Source organism: Fundulus heteroclitus, chromosome 10 (genome assembly GCF_011125445.2).
Source record: "Fundulus heteroclitus isolate FHET01 chromosome 10, MU-UCD_Fhet_4.1, whole genome shotgun sequence".
Classification (NCBI taxonomy): Eukaryota; Metazoa; Chordata; class Actinopteri; order Cyprinodontiformes; family Fundulidae; genus Fundulus; species Fundulus heteroclitus.
In genome coordinates, this window is record NC_046370.1 from 6,241,919 (window position 1) to 6,261,731 (window position 19,813).

General features: G+C 38.3%; 1 protein-coding gene across 2 annotated transcripts in view; it reads right to left on the minus strand.

Moving 5' to 3' along the window:
* kcnh4b (potassium voltage-gated channel, subfamily H (eag-related), member 4b) overlaps window positions 1-19,813 on the minus strand; it is a 67,260-nt gene that overhangs the window by 12,114 nt on the left and 35,333 nt on the right. For both annotated transcript variants that reach the window (XM_012882385.3, XM_021308515.2), the window contains 7 exons: window positions 17,814-18,054; window positions 16,286-16,443; window positions 15,924-16,125; window positions 12,365-12,559; window positions 8,964-9,163; window positions 8,550-8,799; window positions 8,239-8,453 (listed from right to left, as the gene is read on the minus strand). In XM_012882385.3, coding sequence (XP_012737839.2) covers window positions 8,239-8,453; window positions 8,550-8,799; window positions 8,964-9,163; window positions 12,365-12,559; window positions 15,924-16,125; window positions 16,286-16,443; window positions 17,814-18,054 — 1,461 coding nt within the window. The remainder of the gene's footprint in view (window positions 1-8,238; window positions 8,454-8,549; window positions 8,800-8,963; window positions 9,164-12,364; window positions 12,560-15,923; window positions 16,126-16,285; window positions 16,444-17,813; window positions 18,055-19,813) is intronic.

The following is a 19,813-nucleotide window of genomic DNA, read 5'->3' on the forward strand; positions in this document are numbered from 1 at the left end:
CCAATGAGTCACAGTGGAAATATCAGCTGATTGGAGTGAGTGTATTAACTGCCACCCAGATGGTCGTGTTTGCAATTATATATTTTTCTAATACTAATTTGCATCAATTTAATGCACAACTCATAAAACAAATGAGGCTAGCAGAGGAAAATTACCAACTATCTACGTTGCATAACTCCAACAACGAGAAATGACCACAGTGGATGAGCTGTCGAACTGCAATTTTCTCAGCATTAGTCTAGGGTTAGTTTGTGTATCCTTTCAGGGTGGGTGAATTGCTACACTTTTGTCATTTCAAGAAGCTATTCAAGTTCAACAAATAATTTCTCCAATCCTAATTGCTTAGAGGTTTTTGTCAAATTTAGTTTTTTCCCCTGGTGCGTGGCGGAATTAGTTTAGGCTATTAAGCAGTGGGGAGGGTAATTATTTTGCAATGGTGCAGCCTTCACTACTGTGTGAAGATTTTCAGCCAGAACTGACAGACACACACGCCACAGCAGTTACCGCCAGACAGGCTCTTTGATGCAAGGAAGCATTAAAGTTAATCCAAAAATAAAACCACTGGGTTTAAAAATCAGTGATGAAAAGGAAATTAAAGTTTGCATCAGTTTAGATGGTGGTGGGCCATGAAAAGGATCTCTAAGGCTGTTAAGATGAGGACATATAAGGAAATTTTACCCTGCGGCATCATGGAGTGATATAGCCATCATGGGATATTGGCGTGAAATGACTTGACATGAATGCTATTAGCAATTAATAAAAACACTGAAGCCACAGGAGTCCCATATATGGTAAAGTAGGTTTGCATGAACTTTATTGTGGGAATGTTATTACCCATTATGGAACAATCTTATTTTGGACGTGGTAAGTGTTTCATATTAGCACATGTTTTTACAAAGCGGCTCCTAATGTGTGTATGCTATGTTACATGGTTGTCACAATACTAAGATTTTAACCTCAATACTGAAACTAAGAGAAATATGTCTGTTGTTGCTTCTGATTTAAGCCTGTTTGAAGAAAATTACTTGTGACCATGGCAACATTTTTGAAGGCACAACTTTCTTTTAGTGAAGAGGAAAAAATATGATCAATTCTTGTATTATTAACTTCTTTAATTAGGAAAAAAAAAGCCCTCGTTTAGAAAAAAAAATGGTGTCACTTTCCTGTTCGGCAAAAAGAGTAGAGAAGATAACACTTTGGTATAAATGTCAATAAACTGTATGAAAACATGTACATTTGATTCAGTTGTGCAAATAAGTTATTTTAATTTAATTGATTATCTTTAGTGTGCAACTGTACGCTTCCAAATGCCTGTCAATTTGCTGCTGATGCAGTTAAATGTTACAACCAGGGGACAAATAAAGGATCATTCTATACTAAAATAAATTATGTTTCAAAACAAACACGGATCTGGCACATACAATTATTATTATTATTTTTACAGTGTTAACAAGGATCCGGTTCATGTAAAAGTATTCAGCAACTTCTGTGTTATTGGTAATTTTGTTGAATATTTTCTTAAGGGATCGACTAGAACAGAAGCATAGATAGCAACAGGTTCCCACTTTTTTCTGCTCCAGTAGTCGGCTTCAGTCTGGCTCCACCATGACCTGTGTTATCATCTTCAACATTAGAATCCACTGCTTTTACAGCTAAATAGAGGAGGAACGGTGCGCAGGTCTGTTTTGCTGCTTTACTATTTAGTGGCTGACTGAGCTGTCCGCTGATTAATATTTTCCTGCATTCGTTTGTTCGTTTGTAGAACAGAGCTCTGCACAGCAGGGAGGCGCTTCTCCACAGGAGGGCTCAGACCATTAGAACCCCGTCATTAGGCTGTCGGTATCCATGAAGATCATATTTAAACAAATAGCGTTAACTTATGTCTTCCAAGAGGTTCAATACCTCACTGTTGCACATACAGCAGCTTTATTACATTTTTTTAATGTTGTTCAGGTAGCTTGCATGTGACTTTCTTCAACACTTAGGTTTTTTTTTTTTACCTGTTTGTCTGACTCAGGGAAAATACGTCCAAAATGAAGTTTTCATGTTTACACACACCTGTCTCTTTTTTGTCATCACAATTTCAGGATTGCTGTGTAATCATTCAGTCAATACAAGTCTTGAGAATCACTGTTGATGTGTAGATAACCGTGCAGCTTTATGTGTGTGTGGTTAGTTATTGAGGCCTGGGAGCTCTAAATTTGATCATCCTTTGTTCTGTTGGTTCATACTACACCATACCATACCATACCATACCATACTATACCATACCATACCATACCATACTACACCATACCATACCATACCATACTATACCATACCATACCATACTATACCATACCATACTATACCATACTATACCATACCATACTATACCATACCATACTATACCATACCATACCATACCATACTATACCATACTACACCATACCATACCATACTATACCATACCATACTATACCATACCATACCATACTATACCATACTATACCATACCATACTATACCATACCATACCATACTATACCATACCATACCATACTATACCATACTATACCATACCATACTATACCATACCATACTATACCATACCATACCATACTATACCATACTATACCATACTATACCATACCATACCATACTATACCATACCATACCATACCATACCATACCATACTATACCATACCATACCATACTATACCATACCATACCATACCATACTACACCATACCATACCATACCATACTATACCATACCATACCATACTATACCATACCATACTATACCATACTATACCATACCATACTATACCATACCATACTATACCATACTATACCATACCATACCATACCATACTACACCATACCATACCATACTATACCATACCATACTATACCATACCATACTATACCATACTATACCATACCATACTATACCATACCATACCATACTATACCATACCATACCATACTATACCATACTATACCATACCATACTATACCATACCATACTATACCATACCATACCATACTATACCATACCATACCATACCATACCATACCATACCATACCATACCATACCATACCAATTTTATTTATAAAGCACTTTAAATGCCCACAGGACCACAGGACTATACAACAATCAGAATATACAAGCTAATCAATCATAAAGCTATAAGTAAATGGTATATGAAAGTAGTAATATAATTAAAGAAAGTAAAACAAAGTCAACATCTCAGATTGTATCAAAAGTCAAAAGCAATGGATTTTAAGAAGGGATTTAAAATCAGAAAGTGAAGAGGCCTGTCTAACGCCCAAGGGAAGGTGATTCCATAGCTTGGGAGCTGCCACAGAAAAATCTAAGGGATCTAAGGGAAAGGGAGGGGTGTGTAGGGATGTAGCAGTCGGTCGGTTCATAACGAGCTCCGGTTCTGTGCTCTTTATAAACCCTTAGCAGATGGCGTGAGTGAAGACTGTTGCTGATAAACCATCCGGAGAAACCTTGTTGAATCAAAATTAATACTGGAAACAGCAAGTAAAAAATGTTTCATTTGTACACAAATGAAGAAAATAAACCTCTTTTTAAATATTGCATGCAGAGAAATGGCAATCAGCCAGTTTAAAGTGACATTAGGGCATCAAACTATTAAGCACGATCCGGCTTTTGAACCCCTCATTAATACGTTCAAATCTGTGTCCCTCAGCCCGACTGACGAAAAGACATCCTCTAATTAGCAAATCCATCACAGATGTCTTGTCCATCCTGTTCAAAACTATACGAATCAAAACAAAACCAGGAAAAAAAACAAAGATTAAATTAATGAGCAACAAAACTTTCAAACTACGGGGACAACCACAGGGGATCAAGAGGAATGCCTGACGAACTAACAGCTAACAAGGATGAGTTTTTAGAAAGTGTTGAGGAGAGTTCTCGCTTTTTTTCAGCCACACCGCAGACAGCTCTTCATTAATTTGTTCACCCAAACCCCCAGTTTAAGAAAATGCTATACAAAATAGCTGCTGAACTTTGTTTTTTTGTCTTGTTCTCCATCTCAGTCTATCTCAGCTGTAAATGCAGTAAAACAGGCATGGACCAGTTACTGGTAACAAGCTGCACCAAGATTTGTAAATGTTATGGTTGTGAAATCGTGGGTCAAAGTCCTCTTAATTAACGAGACACCATAGAAAGTGCTACAATAACCAATTAACACAGTTCTGCCACTTCTCGGGTTTTTGCTGCGCTCTGCCAATCCGCTGGCTTAAAGGATACTACTAGACTTTCTCCTTCCTGCATGGAATGACAAATATATTTATTGTTATGGAGAAAAATAACGCAGACGGTTACATCATGGGATCTAAAAATAGCGTCAAACATCACTTTTACTGAGGTAACCCTATTCTAAGTCCCCCAATAGTGATCTGAATGCCTTGATCTTTGAATCCATTGTGTTTTTACTCAATGTTATCAAGCTGTGAAAAATCTCATATCAGCCCATTATTGCATAACGGTCTGTCTGCATGGAAATGGTGTTACATAAACTTTTGTTTATTATTGTTTCAGCCTGATGTCCATATGAAAATGGCATTTTAGCAGCAACAAGTCAATACTTTTGAAGATTGGGTACTAGAAAATATATTGAAACTTTATTCTTGCATTTTTGTTGCTATAACCACAATTGACAGCGGTGTTGTAGCCGAGCCCATAACCTTGTGACTGCTTTACAAAACCAGTTAAAGGGGGCATATCATGCAAAATCCACTTTTTTAGCCCTCGAATACATTTTGTAGTGCACTTGGGGTCAGTTGGGTAGTTTTTATTTAAACATTAGGGCAAAAATTAAAGACTAGAAGGAGTCTTGAAAAGGGATATCAGATGAAATTTGTTGCAAATTGGTGCTAGAAAAATAACAAAAATTGTATTTATGCAATGAATATTGTGGCCATGTGGGATTGTGGGACAATTATTTAACATTTACATTCATATAGAGTGGTCAGCCGTTGTATACATCAACAGATTTTGTCTTGGTTTAATTTCCCACCTCCTCTGCTACAATCAGCGCAATTTCACTCACCTCTGATCTGCTTTATTCAAGCAGTCTCAAGTCTTCAAGTCTCTCCCAGATTATCAAAGGCTCCAGCCAGTAGGTGTCCACCAGTTTCTCCTTAACCTCAATGGATCTCCTTGTTACGACCACGGTTTTGTGCCCTGGACCCTTGCCTTCCCCGACTTCTGACAAGCTTCTGATCTCTGGACATCTACTTTGTGTCTGTGTCCCACCTCTGAGTTTTTGCCAAGCCATTGGGTAAGTAATCTGATCTCTTCCTCTTCATGTATGATCCTTGCCTGTCTCTTTTTTCACCCTCCTGACTCTAGATTTTCTAGCGTCTGTGTAACGAATCAAGCCTGCCCAATAATCCATTTCCATGCCACCTACTGTGACGTCATCATCCTCGCCTGCAGTTAGCTGGTTTGTCTCTGGAGAAGCACGAGTGATTCCACAGCCTGCAGGCTAAAGAGGAACTATTCTGAGACCGACATGGGTCATGTCCTTTTGGATTCCCACAGCCCACAAATTCCTGGGGGAGCTTTCCATCGGGATTGAACCCCTCGTAGCGATTCTGAAAAGGTTGGTGGCTTTCGTTTTGAGTACTTTTCAGACTCAAAAAGCCTCTAACCTGCCCTCTATTTTTACAGTTTCCTGACTCCCACCAGTTTCCGATTTACACTAAATCCCACTTACTGTACTCTATGTCTGGTTGAACTTTCGGGTCCTCTGGTTCATTGCAGAGTTTGCTGTTTAGGATGAAATAAAGCTCTTTGTTGCCAAGGCACTGTGGTTTAAGTGTGGAAGACGTCAGGTTTTATACAAATTATTACAGGTTCACATTATATAGGTTCTTGTACTCATAAGTAAGACGTTTTTTAAAAAAAACTGTTGGTATATTAGACATAACAGAGCAGCATGCTGTCTGGGTTTTGTGCCATCCTGCTGGGCTTTAGGGAAATGCTATGCCTGCCTGACAGTGGCACCCACTCGTGATAATTGCTCTGTGGTTGCTGTGGCAGAACAGGAGTCATGTAAAGTGACAAAGGCACCTCGGGGAGCAAAATTGGGTGTATTTGCAATGTTTATGCGTCTGACAATAGCTGGGATCAAGTTTGTCTGCCAGTTTTTTAGTAGGTTTAAGGAAGGGAAGTGTGGGGAACCTTGCTGCAGAGCGTGGAAGCATGATCATACCCCAGATATGGCAATACATCTAAAATAAATCATCCCTCTGCAAGATGGATGGCCTTCAAATAAGAACCACAAACTCATCCATTTTTTAACAGAGTGAATACATGTGCAACATGAGAAAATGTGATCTGAGACTCATTTAAAAAAAATGTTAACGGGTATTAAAAACAGGCATGATTTAGAGGTGTCAGGTTCTGATCCCTGCTAACCCTGGTGACTAAAATCAACACTCAACACCTGCTGGAGTTACTTTTTTTATGATATGCAGTCATGATATGCATGGTCAATTTTGTTTGAAAATTAGCCTGTTTTCAAGTAGCTTGCAAAAGTGAGTTATAGATCATGGTTAAGTGTTTGTTTGAATTTTTGAATTTGAATTTTCTCTAACAATCATGGTGTTTTTCATCCACAACAATCCACCATCACAAGGAAAGAGAGACTGTATTGGCTGCAGCAACTCGCGCCCGTGCCATGTGACCTGCTCTGCAATGTGCTCCTATGCCTAGCTTTATGGGAATGCTACACTGAACATGCCAAAACAATAATTTTACTAGTGCTTACTGATTTCTGGAAATGTTTGAATGCATTTATTGTAACAGTTTTAATTTTTTAGTTACTTTAACTGTTAAAAGCCCTGCAGGGGACATGTGTTGTGGATTAGCCATAGCTATAGGCACTACGATACAGGCACCAGATAATTTTATTATATAATGAGCCATGTTCATTGTATCTGTCCTTACCAACATAAACAAATAAAAAAATATATTAAAACAGATTTTTTAAATATTCAAAGTACAGCGCAACCTTTATAAAGGAGGAGAACAACATTTTCTGTAAGTTTTGGTCTCACAGGATTACTTGGAACACTGACATACATTACAAGCCAAATTATCAACAAGACATTCAAAACAGAAGAACAAGTCAACATTAACCTTCCGCTTTCAATGAACTGCTCCACGTGAACGGGAGACATGAGTTAGAAATATTTCTATAAACATAGTTGTCCTGCAGAAACTCCTATGGGACACATTAAACATGAAAAAAATACAGCATTGAGCTCTGTGATAGAACAAAGCCTCCTGTTCAGCATACATTACCCAAAGCCAGAAGCTATAAGGATAACAGTGTTAGCATTTAACCCTCACAATCTTTTTTCCCATTCATTCAATAACTATTGTGTGATTAAGACAGCAGAATAGCGAATACAGCAACACATTGAATCTCCTGAAAAGAGAACAGCAAAGCTTATGAAGGACACTCGTATATTATCACATGTTAACCTTACATGCATGTTAGTTGGTGAGATTTGGAGAATGCACTGTAAAAAGGGTACTAAAAGTAAGTAAAATTCCCTTGAAATGAGTCTATACACTGCAAAAATAGACCTAAAAACAAGATTTTTTTTCTTGAAATGAATGTATTTTTCCTTGATTTGAGCAGGTAAATAGGAGTATTTGCCAATGGAATAAGATTTTCGCACTTAAATTGGAACAATTCATCTCCATCATCATATTTCAAGTGCAATATATCTAATTATCTTATTTTAGGGATAAAAATATTAAAAAAATAATCTTATTTACCTGATCAAATCAAGGGCAAATACAATTGCACTTATTTTTAGTTCTCTTTTTGCAGTGTATGCCCTTAATTTGAACAGGTAAAAAGGATTATCTGCCAATGGAATGAGTATTTTGACCCCTAAATTAAGATAATTAGATAAACTGCACTTGAAGTAAGTTGACGGAGATGAGTTGTTCATATTTTAAGGGCAAAAATCTTATTCCATTGGTAGCTCATTTAAACTTGCCTGCTCAAATCAAGGAAAAATACATTAATTTCAAGAAACTTGTGCCAACTTTTAATTCTCTTTTGCAGTGTGATTGCTAGGTTGAAGAGGTGAGGTATAAGCAAATGCTAATGTTGGATTCAGATACTGTGTTTAGCATTTAGGAACAATCTTGATTAAACACAAAACGACCGCCCTGTGAGTGTGTATCAGTACCTCGTCCTGGCTCCCTTCACGTAGGTTGTAGGTGAGGTTGTTGTGGATGTCGGTGGAGAAGACGCTGGCATACTCAGGGTACAGTTCCAGCACCTCTCTCAGACCGCGCACACTAATGTACTGGAGATCGCAGTAGGTGAGCGCCTTCACATCCGCATTTGTCTTTATCACCTGCTCGGTTCCAGGCAGATCGGACCCGATTAAGTCCCCCTTTCCTGAAATCCCAAACGTTGACAATCACTTTCCTGCTCTCATATTTAGCTTATAAACACGTCAGACATGTTTCTTCATAGGTCCGGCATGTAACCGACCTAATATAGCCAGCACCATGCTGTCCTTCAGCACCTCCAGGGAACCAGAGCAGACAAAGTAGTTGGCATGCAAAGCATCACCCTGACGGATCAGGTACTCCCCAGGTACACAGAAAGAAGTCTTAATGTGGAGGGAGAGGGAGCGCAGGCAGCCGCGGCTGGCCCCCTTGAAAACTGGCAGCTGAAGGATGTCCTTATTCAAATGCATGGCGATGTCGGCCCGGAGCTCATCTGGGAAGTCGTGCAGGAGCTGGGGATATTTCATGTAATTAGGTGCAGAGTCACAGAGGCATATTGTAGATCAGTTTAAGACGTGAAAGGGTTGGGTGGGGATTTGGCACGAAAAGGACATCAGATCCTAATCTTGAAGTCATTCAAGGACGGCGTCATGTAAAAAACAAAGGAGACCCCTACCTCGTTGGCATCTATGCCGTTGTTGACAGACCATGTTGTCTGGAAGTACTCCAGCATCCGCTGCTTAAGCTGCTGGGGCAGACCGTGAACGCGGATGAAGTCCTTCAGGTCGTTCATGCGCGTGTGGTAGAGAGAACGGCGTGAGTACATGCGCTGGATGATGGCCGTCACATTACCGAAGACGACAGCGTGCATCAGAGCTGTGCCAGACGGAGGCAAAGAGCACAAGAGACAGTGATCAATGTGGTCAGGCTGAGATAAACTGTCTCTATTAGGTTAAAGCCATCCTTTTTCTTTGTCTGACATGTTAACAACAAAAAATACAATTCTAAAACTTTATAAATAACAGATGTAACCTAAAATAAGAATGGGCACAAAAACGAAAAGATAAGGCCAAAAACAAACCAGAAAGAGTCACCATCTCTCTAATTTCCATTTTTTTGGGAGTGTTTCTATTATCTTCTGCTCTTTTTTTGTTGTTTTTACTATTTTATGTACAACACAAACACTTTTCCTGCTGGGGTTCTATGCAAATTCAGACATACAGCTTTATAGACCTCGTTAGAGCTTGGTAGCTTGGAACTCCTCACTACTCCAGACGTTTTGAACTGAGAAAGCTTCCCGGATGGGATGTGAAACTAGCCTCGTGAGATCATCCTGATCTCGCGAGCTTTCAAGGTTTCACTCGCAGATCAGTCTGGCTACTCTCCGTTAAAGAAAATTTGGAGCCGTTCACCAAACGAACGTCCAATCAGCGTTGGCTTTGAGGCGGGTTGAGGTGTGACGCAACAAGAAGCGCGACAGTTCAGTCTAAAGAACATGGCGGCTTCAGCCGACGAAACTAGCGTTAGCATGGCTATCGAGCAAGTTTTATCGGAATTACAGAGTATTTCTTTGCTGAGCTAACGAGCCTTTATCTGTAGCAGCAAGAGTAGCCTGGCTTGTGGTTGTGTTTTCGTCGTCGCTCTGTTACGAGCGAGTACGTCATATGCTTCGTTGATCTGATTGGTTTATTTGGCTTGTCTATCACCAACATAGGCCAATCAGCTAACCAGAAACATCTTCAACTTCAGAATAGTAGTCCGGTTGTTTTATTTTTTAACCTTCTTTCTGATTAATCATGACCTGGATAACTGAGAATCTTCACCAGCAGACTCAAAAATCATACCTCTAACTTTCTAGCAGGGAACCAAAGATGTTGGACTATAAGTGACTGGTTTTCAGAACCGCTCAGGATTTTGTCAACATTAACAATTTCAATTTCAACTTTAATCTTCAAGAAAAGTAACCCCAGACCTTGATGCTGGTGATGGGCTCAGATGTTGTTGTGATAAACATATCTTTTGAAATTGTGGTCTTAATGTTTAAGTTTAGTTAAACATTCTCTCCCACGTTTATGAAAGATTTCACCCAGACCTGGATATTTTTTATGGAAGAAAAACGTTTCTGTCTTATAACCGTACTCCTCTGTCCACACATATGGACAACACAGCGACTGTTGTCCCACGCAGAGCACAACCAGTACTAATTCCTGCAGCTGCTTCATCATCACGCTCCTAGCAGACTCCCTGATCACTTTCAGTCAGAGAAATGTCCAGTTTTACTAATGTCACTGCTGTCCCATATTTTCCACAATTATTCATGCCAATATTTGCATGTTTTTGTAGTTTTATCATGACTGATACTTTTGTACAACAAGATTTTTATGAACCTCTGCAACTATCACTATAGCTAAAGAAATAAAATGAGTAAATGTCAAAAAGAGCTGAGATTTTTTTAGATTAATCAGCTTCTCTGTACTGTATCTAATGGCAGGTATGTGCAAGAAAAGACTGAATGCTGGAGTGAATCAACACTCATAAAAGTTATTAATTAAAGCGTAATTTGTGCTGCAAGGTGTTCGCTGCTTTAAATTGTTATATCTTTTACTTCAATATAGTTATATTATTATATAGATGTTATATTTTTATATATATTTACTTATATTATATACAGCTTTTTCAGCTGGATTGTACCGGATAAATGTCTGATAGAAAGTTTTGAAGGGATTTTTGGCATCACAAAAACCTTGCATTTTACTGGCTTTTTATGCTGACTGTCCCTTTCTATGAACATTAGGAATTTTAGTACTCATTGTTAGAGAAACCTTTGCTATTTTGGCTATTAATTGGCAGTATTTAACAATATCTTCAGTTGGATCAATTAAGAATTGCTTGTGAGCAAAATTTAAAATACTTACAATTCATAAAAAAATTCTGCAACGTGGGTGAGACAGTAAAAGTCAATAAACCAATTCTAAACAATCTTGATTCCTGCTTAGGGTCATTTTAAACAACTTCCTGCAGTGTCTAGCTGTGCTGCAGTGCTACTATTTGCATAAACAGGAAAAAGTGGAGATTATTCAATTATAACCCCTTTTAACATTCTAAACCACAGCGAGTCCATCAGGTACTATAGCCCCAATAAAAAATCTTCCAAGTTTTTTTTTTTTCAAATTTGTTGCTTTGCATTTGTGCATTTAAAATTTGCAATATTGTGGTTTAATAGCAAACAAATAAACATTTACTTGATCTAAGTATGTTTTTTTTTTTTTTTTTTTGCTTAACCATAAAATTATTCATGTCACATATTTTATACAATAATTTATTAAATAGAAAAGGCAGTTAATAATTTGAGAAGACTTGTAGTTTGTTTTGGCCATCGGTTATGGCATACATTGTTTTACTATAATTTCAGATGAGTTGGGAAGGGTGGGTTCGTTTATTTTGCTGTTGTTACAAGAAAGCACAGAAAAAAGTAATCTATTGGCTGATTATTTGCTCTGACAAAATAATCAACCCTTAGTAATCCCACCCTCATCTTAAATCCATCAGTCACTCCTACAACACACCTCATCACGTTTCTTCCTGTCCTTATTAACCTACCTGCATACTTCTCTACCACACCTGACTTTGTCATACAGTTACCCAGCTTTTCTGGCGCCATCCCTTTATTCGCTTTCTCTGGATTCTAATAAGAAATGTAATTTTAATAAATTCAGGGTCCTGCAGGTAAAATTATTTGAGTTAAAATCAGTTTTTTGGAGTCAAAATAAATGTTTAAACTTTTGAACGTTTATTTTCTCATTCCTCCATAGAGATGTAAGACCAAATTACTGCTGTGTTTACATTTCTTACATGCAGTAAAATTGACCCATGATAACATGCTGGACTGTTGCCTTTATTATTGACACCTTAGATGAAATAATCTGTTTCTGAAAGATGGTGATTGCGTCTCAGTTTCCCAACCCTGCCAAGCCGTTCTGTCCAACTCCTGCTGACTTCTTGGACTGCGACGCAAAGCATATGCAAAGCCACGCCAGAGCCCCCGGAGAGCGACTGACAACCTGGTGTCATACATACCTCCGATAAGCATGGTGCAGATGGAGAAGATCTTCTCAGCGTCAGTGTTGGCACAGACGTTGCCGAAGCCCACACTGGTCAGGCTGCTGAGGGTGAAGTAGAGAGCAGCGATGTAGGAGCTGCGGACCGTCGGGCCGCCCACCGTGCTGTTGATGTACGGAGTCTCCAGACGTTTGCCCAGCTCATGGAGCCATCCTTCGGAGCAAAGGAAAGACAGTTTAAAAAATCTCTCCCTCTTTATGTTGATCGTAAAAGTGTGAGATGTCCGTGAACGGATGGTCAGCAAAAACAAACGTCTTCAGCAGCTTCTCCGTGTGGGTATTTGCCTAAATGAGGATATGAATAGAAATAGCAGGCTGGCATTTGAAAAACTGGATAGCTACAATGAGCCAAGTTGTGTATAAATACACACAGGGCTAATTACCTTTTTCTTATCTAGCGTTTTATATATATATCCAGATATAATGATAATAATCTGGTATTACCCAGAATCTACAATTATTCAAATCGAAAGTGCAAAAAAATTAGACTGTAGAGGGTTATCATTTATTAAAGAAAGCCAAAGGCGTATGAGAAACCTAGACATGAAACTCAATTCTTCAACAGCATTTAAATCCACCTTTATGAACAATAAATGCTTTTCTGGGACTTAATCCTTCCCTCTCATTGTTGCGGAGGAATTTTACTCCAAACTTCTTCATAGAATGTTGATTCAATGCTTGCACGGCCCAGTTTGTTCCCAGGTTTAACGGTAAGATTGATTGCCTCACATTTGTCTCCAGAATATTTCAGCATACAGAAAAGTTCATGTTGACTCAGAGACTGCAATGGGCCCAGGTTATATAGCTGCAAAAAAGCCCAAATCATTTAGATGCAACTTTTTAAGCTTAACACATAGTAGAGAGCTATATATATATATATATATATATATATATATATATATATATATATATATATATATATATATATATATATAGAGAGAGAGAGAGAGAGAGAGAGAGAGAGAGAGAGAGAGAGAGAGAGAGAGAGAGAGATAGAGAGATAGATAGATAGATATGTTTCTAACAGATGAAATAAACTTTCTCACATTAGATGCATGACATCTACCTAATGCCGGTTATACATCCTAATTACTCTTCTTAAACTAAATTAAGTCATGAAAATTTAAGATTTGTATCTTTTTTGGGATCTGTTGAACCAAATAGCTAAAAACTGTCAACTCCTAACTGCTATGAGGCACTTTGAAAACTAAAAAGTATAATATTTTAAATATGATGTCCCATTACGATATAAATATGCAATTATGTTCAAAGAACAACAGGTTCAGTTCATGTGGGATTTCTAAATGTATCAGGGTTGAAAGGCATGCAATTAAATTAGCAAAGGCACAGTTATTTAGTAAATAGGACAGAATATTGAGTTTATGCATAAAAGTAGCAGAGGGTACTTTTATTCTGATGGGTGCATCTCTGTCAGAGCTGCCATTTGAGGCCAACTGATTGCAATTGGTTTACTGCAGTGGCCTTATACAAACAAGTGAACTAGGAAGGTGCCCTTTTTTAGTGGCACGTACTGTCAAGAAAAATCAAGAAAAACCCGAACACAACAGGAAAATAAGTCATTTGTGTACAGCAGGGCAACTCAGGGGGGACAACATTAACCATTTACACAAAGGATCTACCGTTACCAGCTGTGTTTCACCCCTGATTACATTAGATAAGGACTTGGTGTCCAGTTTGACCCCCACCTCACTTTCGACATAAACACCTCTTTCTTCCACCTCAAAAACAGTGATGGCTTCTCAACCCCAATTTCTTATCACCAGCTGCCACTGCTGTAGAATTTTGCAAGCCTTTGTCCTTCACTCATCATCCTGGGCACTAAAAACGTATCCATGTCTTCATTTCCCCCAGGCTGGTCCACTGTATTGCTAAGAAAACAAAAATCCCCAAAAGCTTCAGTCTATTCAGAACACTAAATAAAAAAAACACAAAAACAAAACATGACCAAATTACTGCAGTCCTCCGTTTCCTCCATCAGCTTCCTGTCTCTGCCTACATCCAATAGAAGATCTGGCTCCTTCTCCTTCCAGTGTGTCCATGGAAATGCCCCCCGGTTACCTTAAAGAACTGCACACTCCTCAGTCTGTTTTCTCCGTTCAACGACTTCACCACAGCTTCAAAGCCCAAGGTCCAAACTAAATTCTGTGAGCTAGCGGGCCTTCTGTAAAGTTGCAGCTCCCCTGCTGAATGCTCTACAAAACATCTCCGGACACCACAGACTGTATGGAGTCCTTCAGAAAGGGACTAAACAACCCGGTACTTCAAAAGATTTGCAATCTACCTTTAATTTAGTAATTTCTGATTTGACTCTTTTTTTCTAAGTTATACTTTGTTCTTTAACAGTCATCTAATGGTAGCATTTTGAGAACTATAAACTGATGTAAAAGTGCACTAGAAATAAAATGTATTATTATGATTATTGTTGGGGCTGCCCAGTTTGTACTACTGTTTCCTTGCAGGAAGAGAGGATCTGGGGATCTGCATGGAGCTTGCATGGTCTCCCTGTGCATGCATGGTTTCTCTCCGGGTTTCTTTCCATAAACAGTCCAAAAACATGACTTTTAGGTTTAGCTTGTGCATGCTTGTTTGTCCTGTGTGTCAGTCCCAGACCTGAGGTCCAAGTCAAGGCTCAAATTCAAAGAGTGCAATTCTAATTTGAGGTGTCTTTTTTGTTTGTTTTACAACCAAAGTGCGACTTGAGTCTAAGCCGCAGAATAGAGTCCTCATCTCTGGCTGATATGGAACAACCTAACATTTTTAAATAACAACAATAATAATATAAGGGGGAGGAGGAGGAGGACAGGATGGTCTGATAGGTAACAGCACAGCAAAAAGGGAATTAAAAGTAAGTACATTTTTCTTGAAATTAGTGTATTTGTCCTTAATTTGAGCAGTCAAGTTTAAATGATCTGCCAATGGAATAATATGTTAGCACTTAAAATAGGAACAGCTCATCTCCATAATCTTATTTCAAGTGTAGGATATCTAATTATCTTATTTTAGGGATAAAAATATTCATTCCATTGTCAGATCGTTGTTTACTTGCTCAGATCAAGGACAAATACACTCATTTCAAGAAAATTTTACTTACTATTAGTTCCCTATTTGCAGTAAGGCGGTTGTGAAAATGATGCTGAAGCATAAAAAAATAACATAAAAGCTTACAAGTTTGTATTGAGCCTTTTTTTTAATCACAAAGTCCTACAGAGAAGACATCTCTCTACTTTTTTTTTTTTTAAGCTTTTCATCTGTTTAAAGACATTTCTCAGTGTATGCTGCTTTGCAACCACTAAGAAAAGCTGGACACCCAGTAGGTGGCATAACTCTTTATAGCAAAGCGGCTACAAAACACACATCAACTCATGTTGCTAAAGAGTGTTTTGAGGCATTTGCTGGATTTCTATCAGGGAGAAAAAAGCATTAATTCAATAAAAACACACACACACACAAAAAAAACTCCACAGTTGATTATTTAGACGTTTGCTCCTCATACCTACCTATATCCCAGGTTTCGTTGGTTTCTATTTCTTTGCGACCGATCATGTACCAAATGCAGGCCATCCAGTGCGCCAGCAGGGCGAACACAGACATGAGTAAGGTCAGCACCATGGCGCTGTACTGAGAGTAACGGTCGAGCTTCTGAAGAAGTCTTAGGAGACGCAGAAGGCGGACCGTCTTCAGCAGGTGGACTAAGGAGGTCTAAACGGAGGACGGAAATGTCAGTCCCTCCTCCACCCATCTCACATGTGCTCGTACGAACTTTATTATATCACTTGGCTAAGCAAAGTTTGCAACAGAAAGACAGCCGTGGATTGAGTACAGCATTCTGGAGAAGTGCAAGGCTGGGAATAATACTCACCACTGTGATGTTGAAGGCATAGAGTAAGTCAAAGGGCAAGGCAGCCACCAGGTCCACAAAGAACCAAGTGGTGACGTAGTGAATGTAAATGGAGCGCGCCTCATACTCCACCTGACCCGACTGGCTCACATAGGTGGTGCGAAAGTTCAGGATGATGTCTGAAATTACAAAGTTAGATTCAGGAAGCTCATATTAATAACTGGCAGCCATGTTATTAATGTGATTGTTAGAACATTCGCAAAAGTGACAGAAGACACAGTGGAAACAGAAATGATTAGAAATCAATCTGGAGCTAGATTACTGCAAATGGCAACAAAAGTATAACCCGTTAACGTGTTAAAAGAAAAGATGCATGTGGGGATGGGGCTTGGGCACATTCTGAGAAAGTGTAAGAGCTGGGATGTTATAGTTTAAAGCAGTGGTGTGCAAACTTTTTGTTCTGTGGACCAACATTGTCAAAGAGGAAAGTAGTCAGAGGACAAACATCATGATCATTTTTCTTTCCAAAAAAAAAAAAAAAAAAAAATCACAAAATGATGTGAGCATCAATTGTATTTTTTGAAGGAAAGAGATGTGTAAATAATAGTAGATCCAAAACTTAAGGGTTTTGCACATTTGCGTTTTAAAAAAAAAAAAAAAGAAAGTCATCCAGTTTGCAATTTTTTCGGCCTGTATTGAAAAACATTTTATAGAAATAATTTAGTCTATTCTTAGTAATAAGAACAGAATTTAGGTCGCTCTTGCTTTGAAAATGCTTGCTGTATTTTGCCAAGTTAAATAAATTAATGAAAAAAAAAACATATGTGGGCGCATCAAAGTCTGCTTTGATAGATGTCTCATTAAAAAAGAAAAAAAAATCCTGATTATCAAAAAAATTGTTTGTTCGGTACCCAAAATTTTACACTGTAACTTGTCATCAGTAATTTTTGCCCTAATTAAACAAGAAAAGGCTCCATCTGCATCAACCACCTGTGCTGGCGGGCCAAAAGTTTTCAATCATTCGTAAATTGTTGGAGGCCGCACAAAATCAATCCATGGGTGTTGGCGGTAAACCCTGAGATGTAAAACTACAAAACCATTCAAGTAAATGAAAAGCGTTGGAAAGCTTTTCTGACCTAAGACTCGTTAAAGATAAACAATCACTAGGATTTAATTCTTCTTATATATCTCTATACATTTTATAATATATTTTATACAACTATGAATAATGCGAATAATACGATGAATGATTTTCAAATCATTTCCACTTATGCAATCGAACTGAAAAACAAACCTACCACAGGAGAGGTGTCCGCAGCCTTAAAATAATACTCTGTAGAAGCACCTTTTAAATCAAAACCAACTGTCACTCTTCTAGGAGTCCATCAGCATCCCACATTTTGACAATATTTGCCCACTGTCGTACAGATTTATCAGATTGTGAGCACATATCTTCTCCGCAGCCCTCTTCGGATGACCCCCAACAGCTTCTCTGTCTTGGAATCTCAAGACAAATCCTGAAATTTTCACATCTCTTTCCATCCCTTACCAATAATGAACAGCATTTCCACTAAGATGTCACTGACGATGGTGGAGCGAGAAGCAGGGATGGAGTCATCGTGGGGAGAGAAGCTGACATTATAGGGTACGGTGACAGCCACATAGAAGGTGGCCAGCAGGATGAGCCAGTCCCAAAGGGCCTTTGAGACGCTGTAGTGGAGCAGGATGAAGCGTGACTTCTGTACTGCTGCCACCTTGTACTCTGGTACAGAAGGCTTTTCCACCATTGTCTGTAAGACAAAAGGAGTGTATTTAACACCACAATGTATCCAAAATATACTGTGTATTAATTAACGAAAAAAGTACCAAAATAACAGATTGTTTTTAGCTTGAATTCACTAGTTTCAGTGTTTCCCATTGTAAAATATTTGACAGTATCACTTTGGGTGGAGGACCACGATATTTCTCATGAATCTAGCCTAGCAAGCCCGTATTGAATATGTCTGAATAAGTGTTATTATGTGTTATTATGAGCCCAGATATGAAGATGACTGATTTAAAGCTCAACAGTCTGCATGCATGTTTGAGATTTTCCTTTGACAAAGGAAGCGGTTCTTGATTTGTTTAGTTGCAATGACAGAGTCAACAAATAAAAAGGCTTCTCCTTGGGTGAGCTAGCAACTCTCTAATTAAATCTCTGTTTGTTTAAGAAATCATGTCTAGATTTTATCTCTGGTTAAAAAACCAAAACAACATGTCAATATTCTACACTGAACAGAAATTCTTTACTACACAGTTTTGGATTTTTAAAGCTTTTTTCATTAAAATAAAGTGAAATTGCAAAGCTGCTTGAACTTGGACAGAAATAGTCTACACTTGTCCCTTATTCTTTCAAACACAGTTCTATACAATCTTTACTTGAGTAAACCAAAGATTCTTCAGTTTTTACGAAAATGTTGCTAAAATCTTGTTTTGTTCTGATCTCTTAATCATCATCATCATCACTGTCTATTTATAAAGTGCTTTAAAAGCCAAAGGGTAGGCTTGCATAAGAACTAAAGGGGGGGGAGCTATACGCAAAGTATAAGGTTAACAGTATAAGCAATAAAATTAGCAATAAAAAGCAAAAAATTGGCAATAAAAAGCAAAAATGAAACGAAGGCTGGCTTAATGGTCGTGCTCTCTGAAATTAAACGCATCTTTAAAAAGACATGTTTTTAAAAAATGATCTTTAATTATTTAAAGGGACAGTGTGTAACTAATTTGGCATTTAATTAGCAAAAATCAAGTATTGCTTTTATATATACATAGTCTGCCAAAGTCTAATAACATCGGTGATGGTGCACCCAATGGAAGACGCTGTGTTACGTCACCATTTTTGATTTCAGTAGGGACAAATTTGTCAGCTATATGCGTTTTCCCTGCCTGTCTTCTATATGAAGACGTGCTGTCTGTGGAGGAGGAATATAAAACAAGCAAAGACGACTGTAGATCATTCCATTTGCCGTTTTCTGTTGAAATGGAGGACCACCCGTACTCTTTGCCCAGCGAGAGGGAAGAGAAAGTAACCAAGGAAAGAAAAATAAGTAATAACTTGGAGAAAACAAGAGTCTATATCGGTGTAGCTATTATTACCAGGTGGAGTGGAAACGATTCATGAAGAGGGAGGATTCAAAATGGTTGACATTGTCACATTTATGACTCTCCGGCACTTCTGCAGTTATTATTACGTGCTTACCAGCGAGGTCACTCGTAATTCATTCAGCACACCACTAGATGGGCTTTAATGGTGCATTGTCCAAGTTGTGCATGTTTTGAAGTTAAATATTATTTATTTCCTTTCCCATATATTCCCTTACAATTGTCTGAAGTGTAACATGAGTTATCTTTCATTTACTGCAGTTGCCTCTAGACCCCATTAGTCAGTTTGAGAGAGCGATTCGGGTCGAATCCTCTTGGCAAGCGTGTGACACATTAAGACAACAATTCTTAATGCTACACTGCCAGACGACACAAAAAAATAAATAAACACATAGGAATCATTGTTCT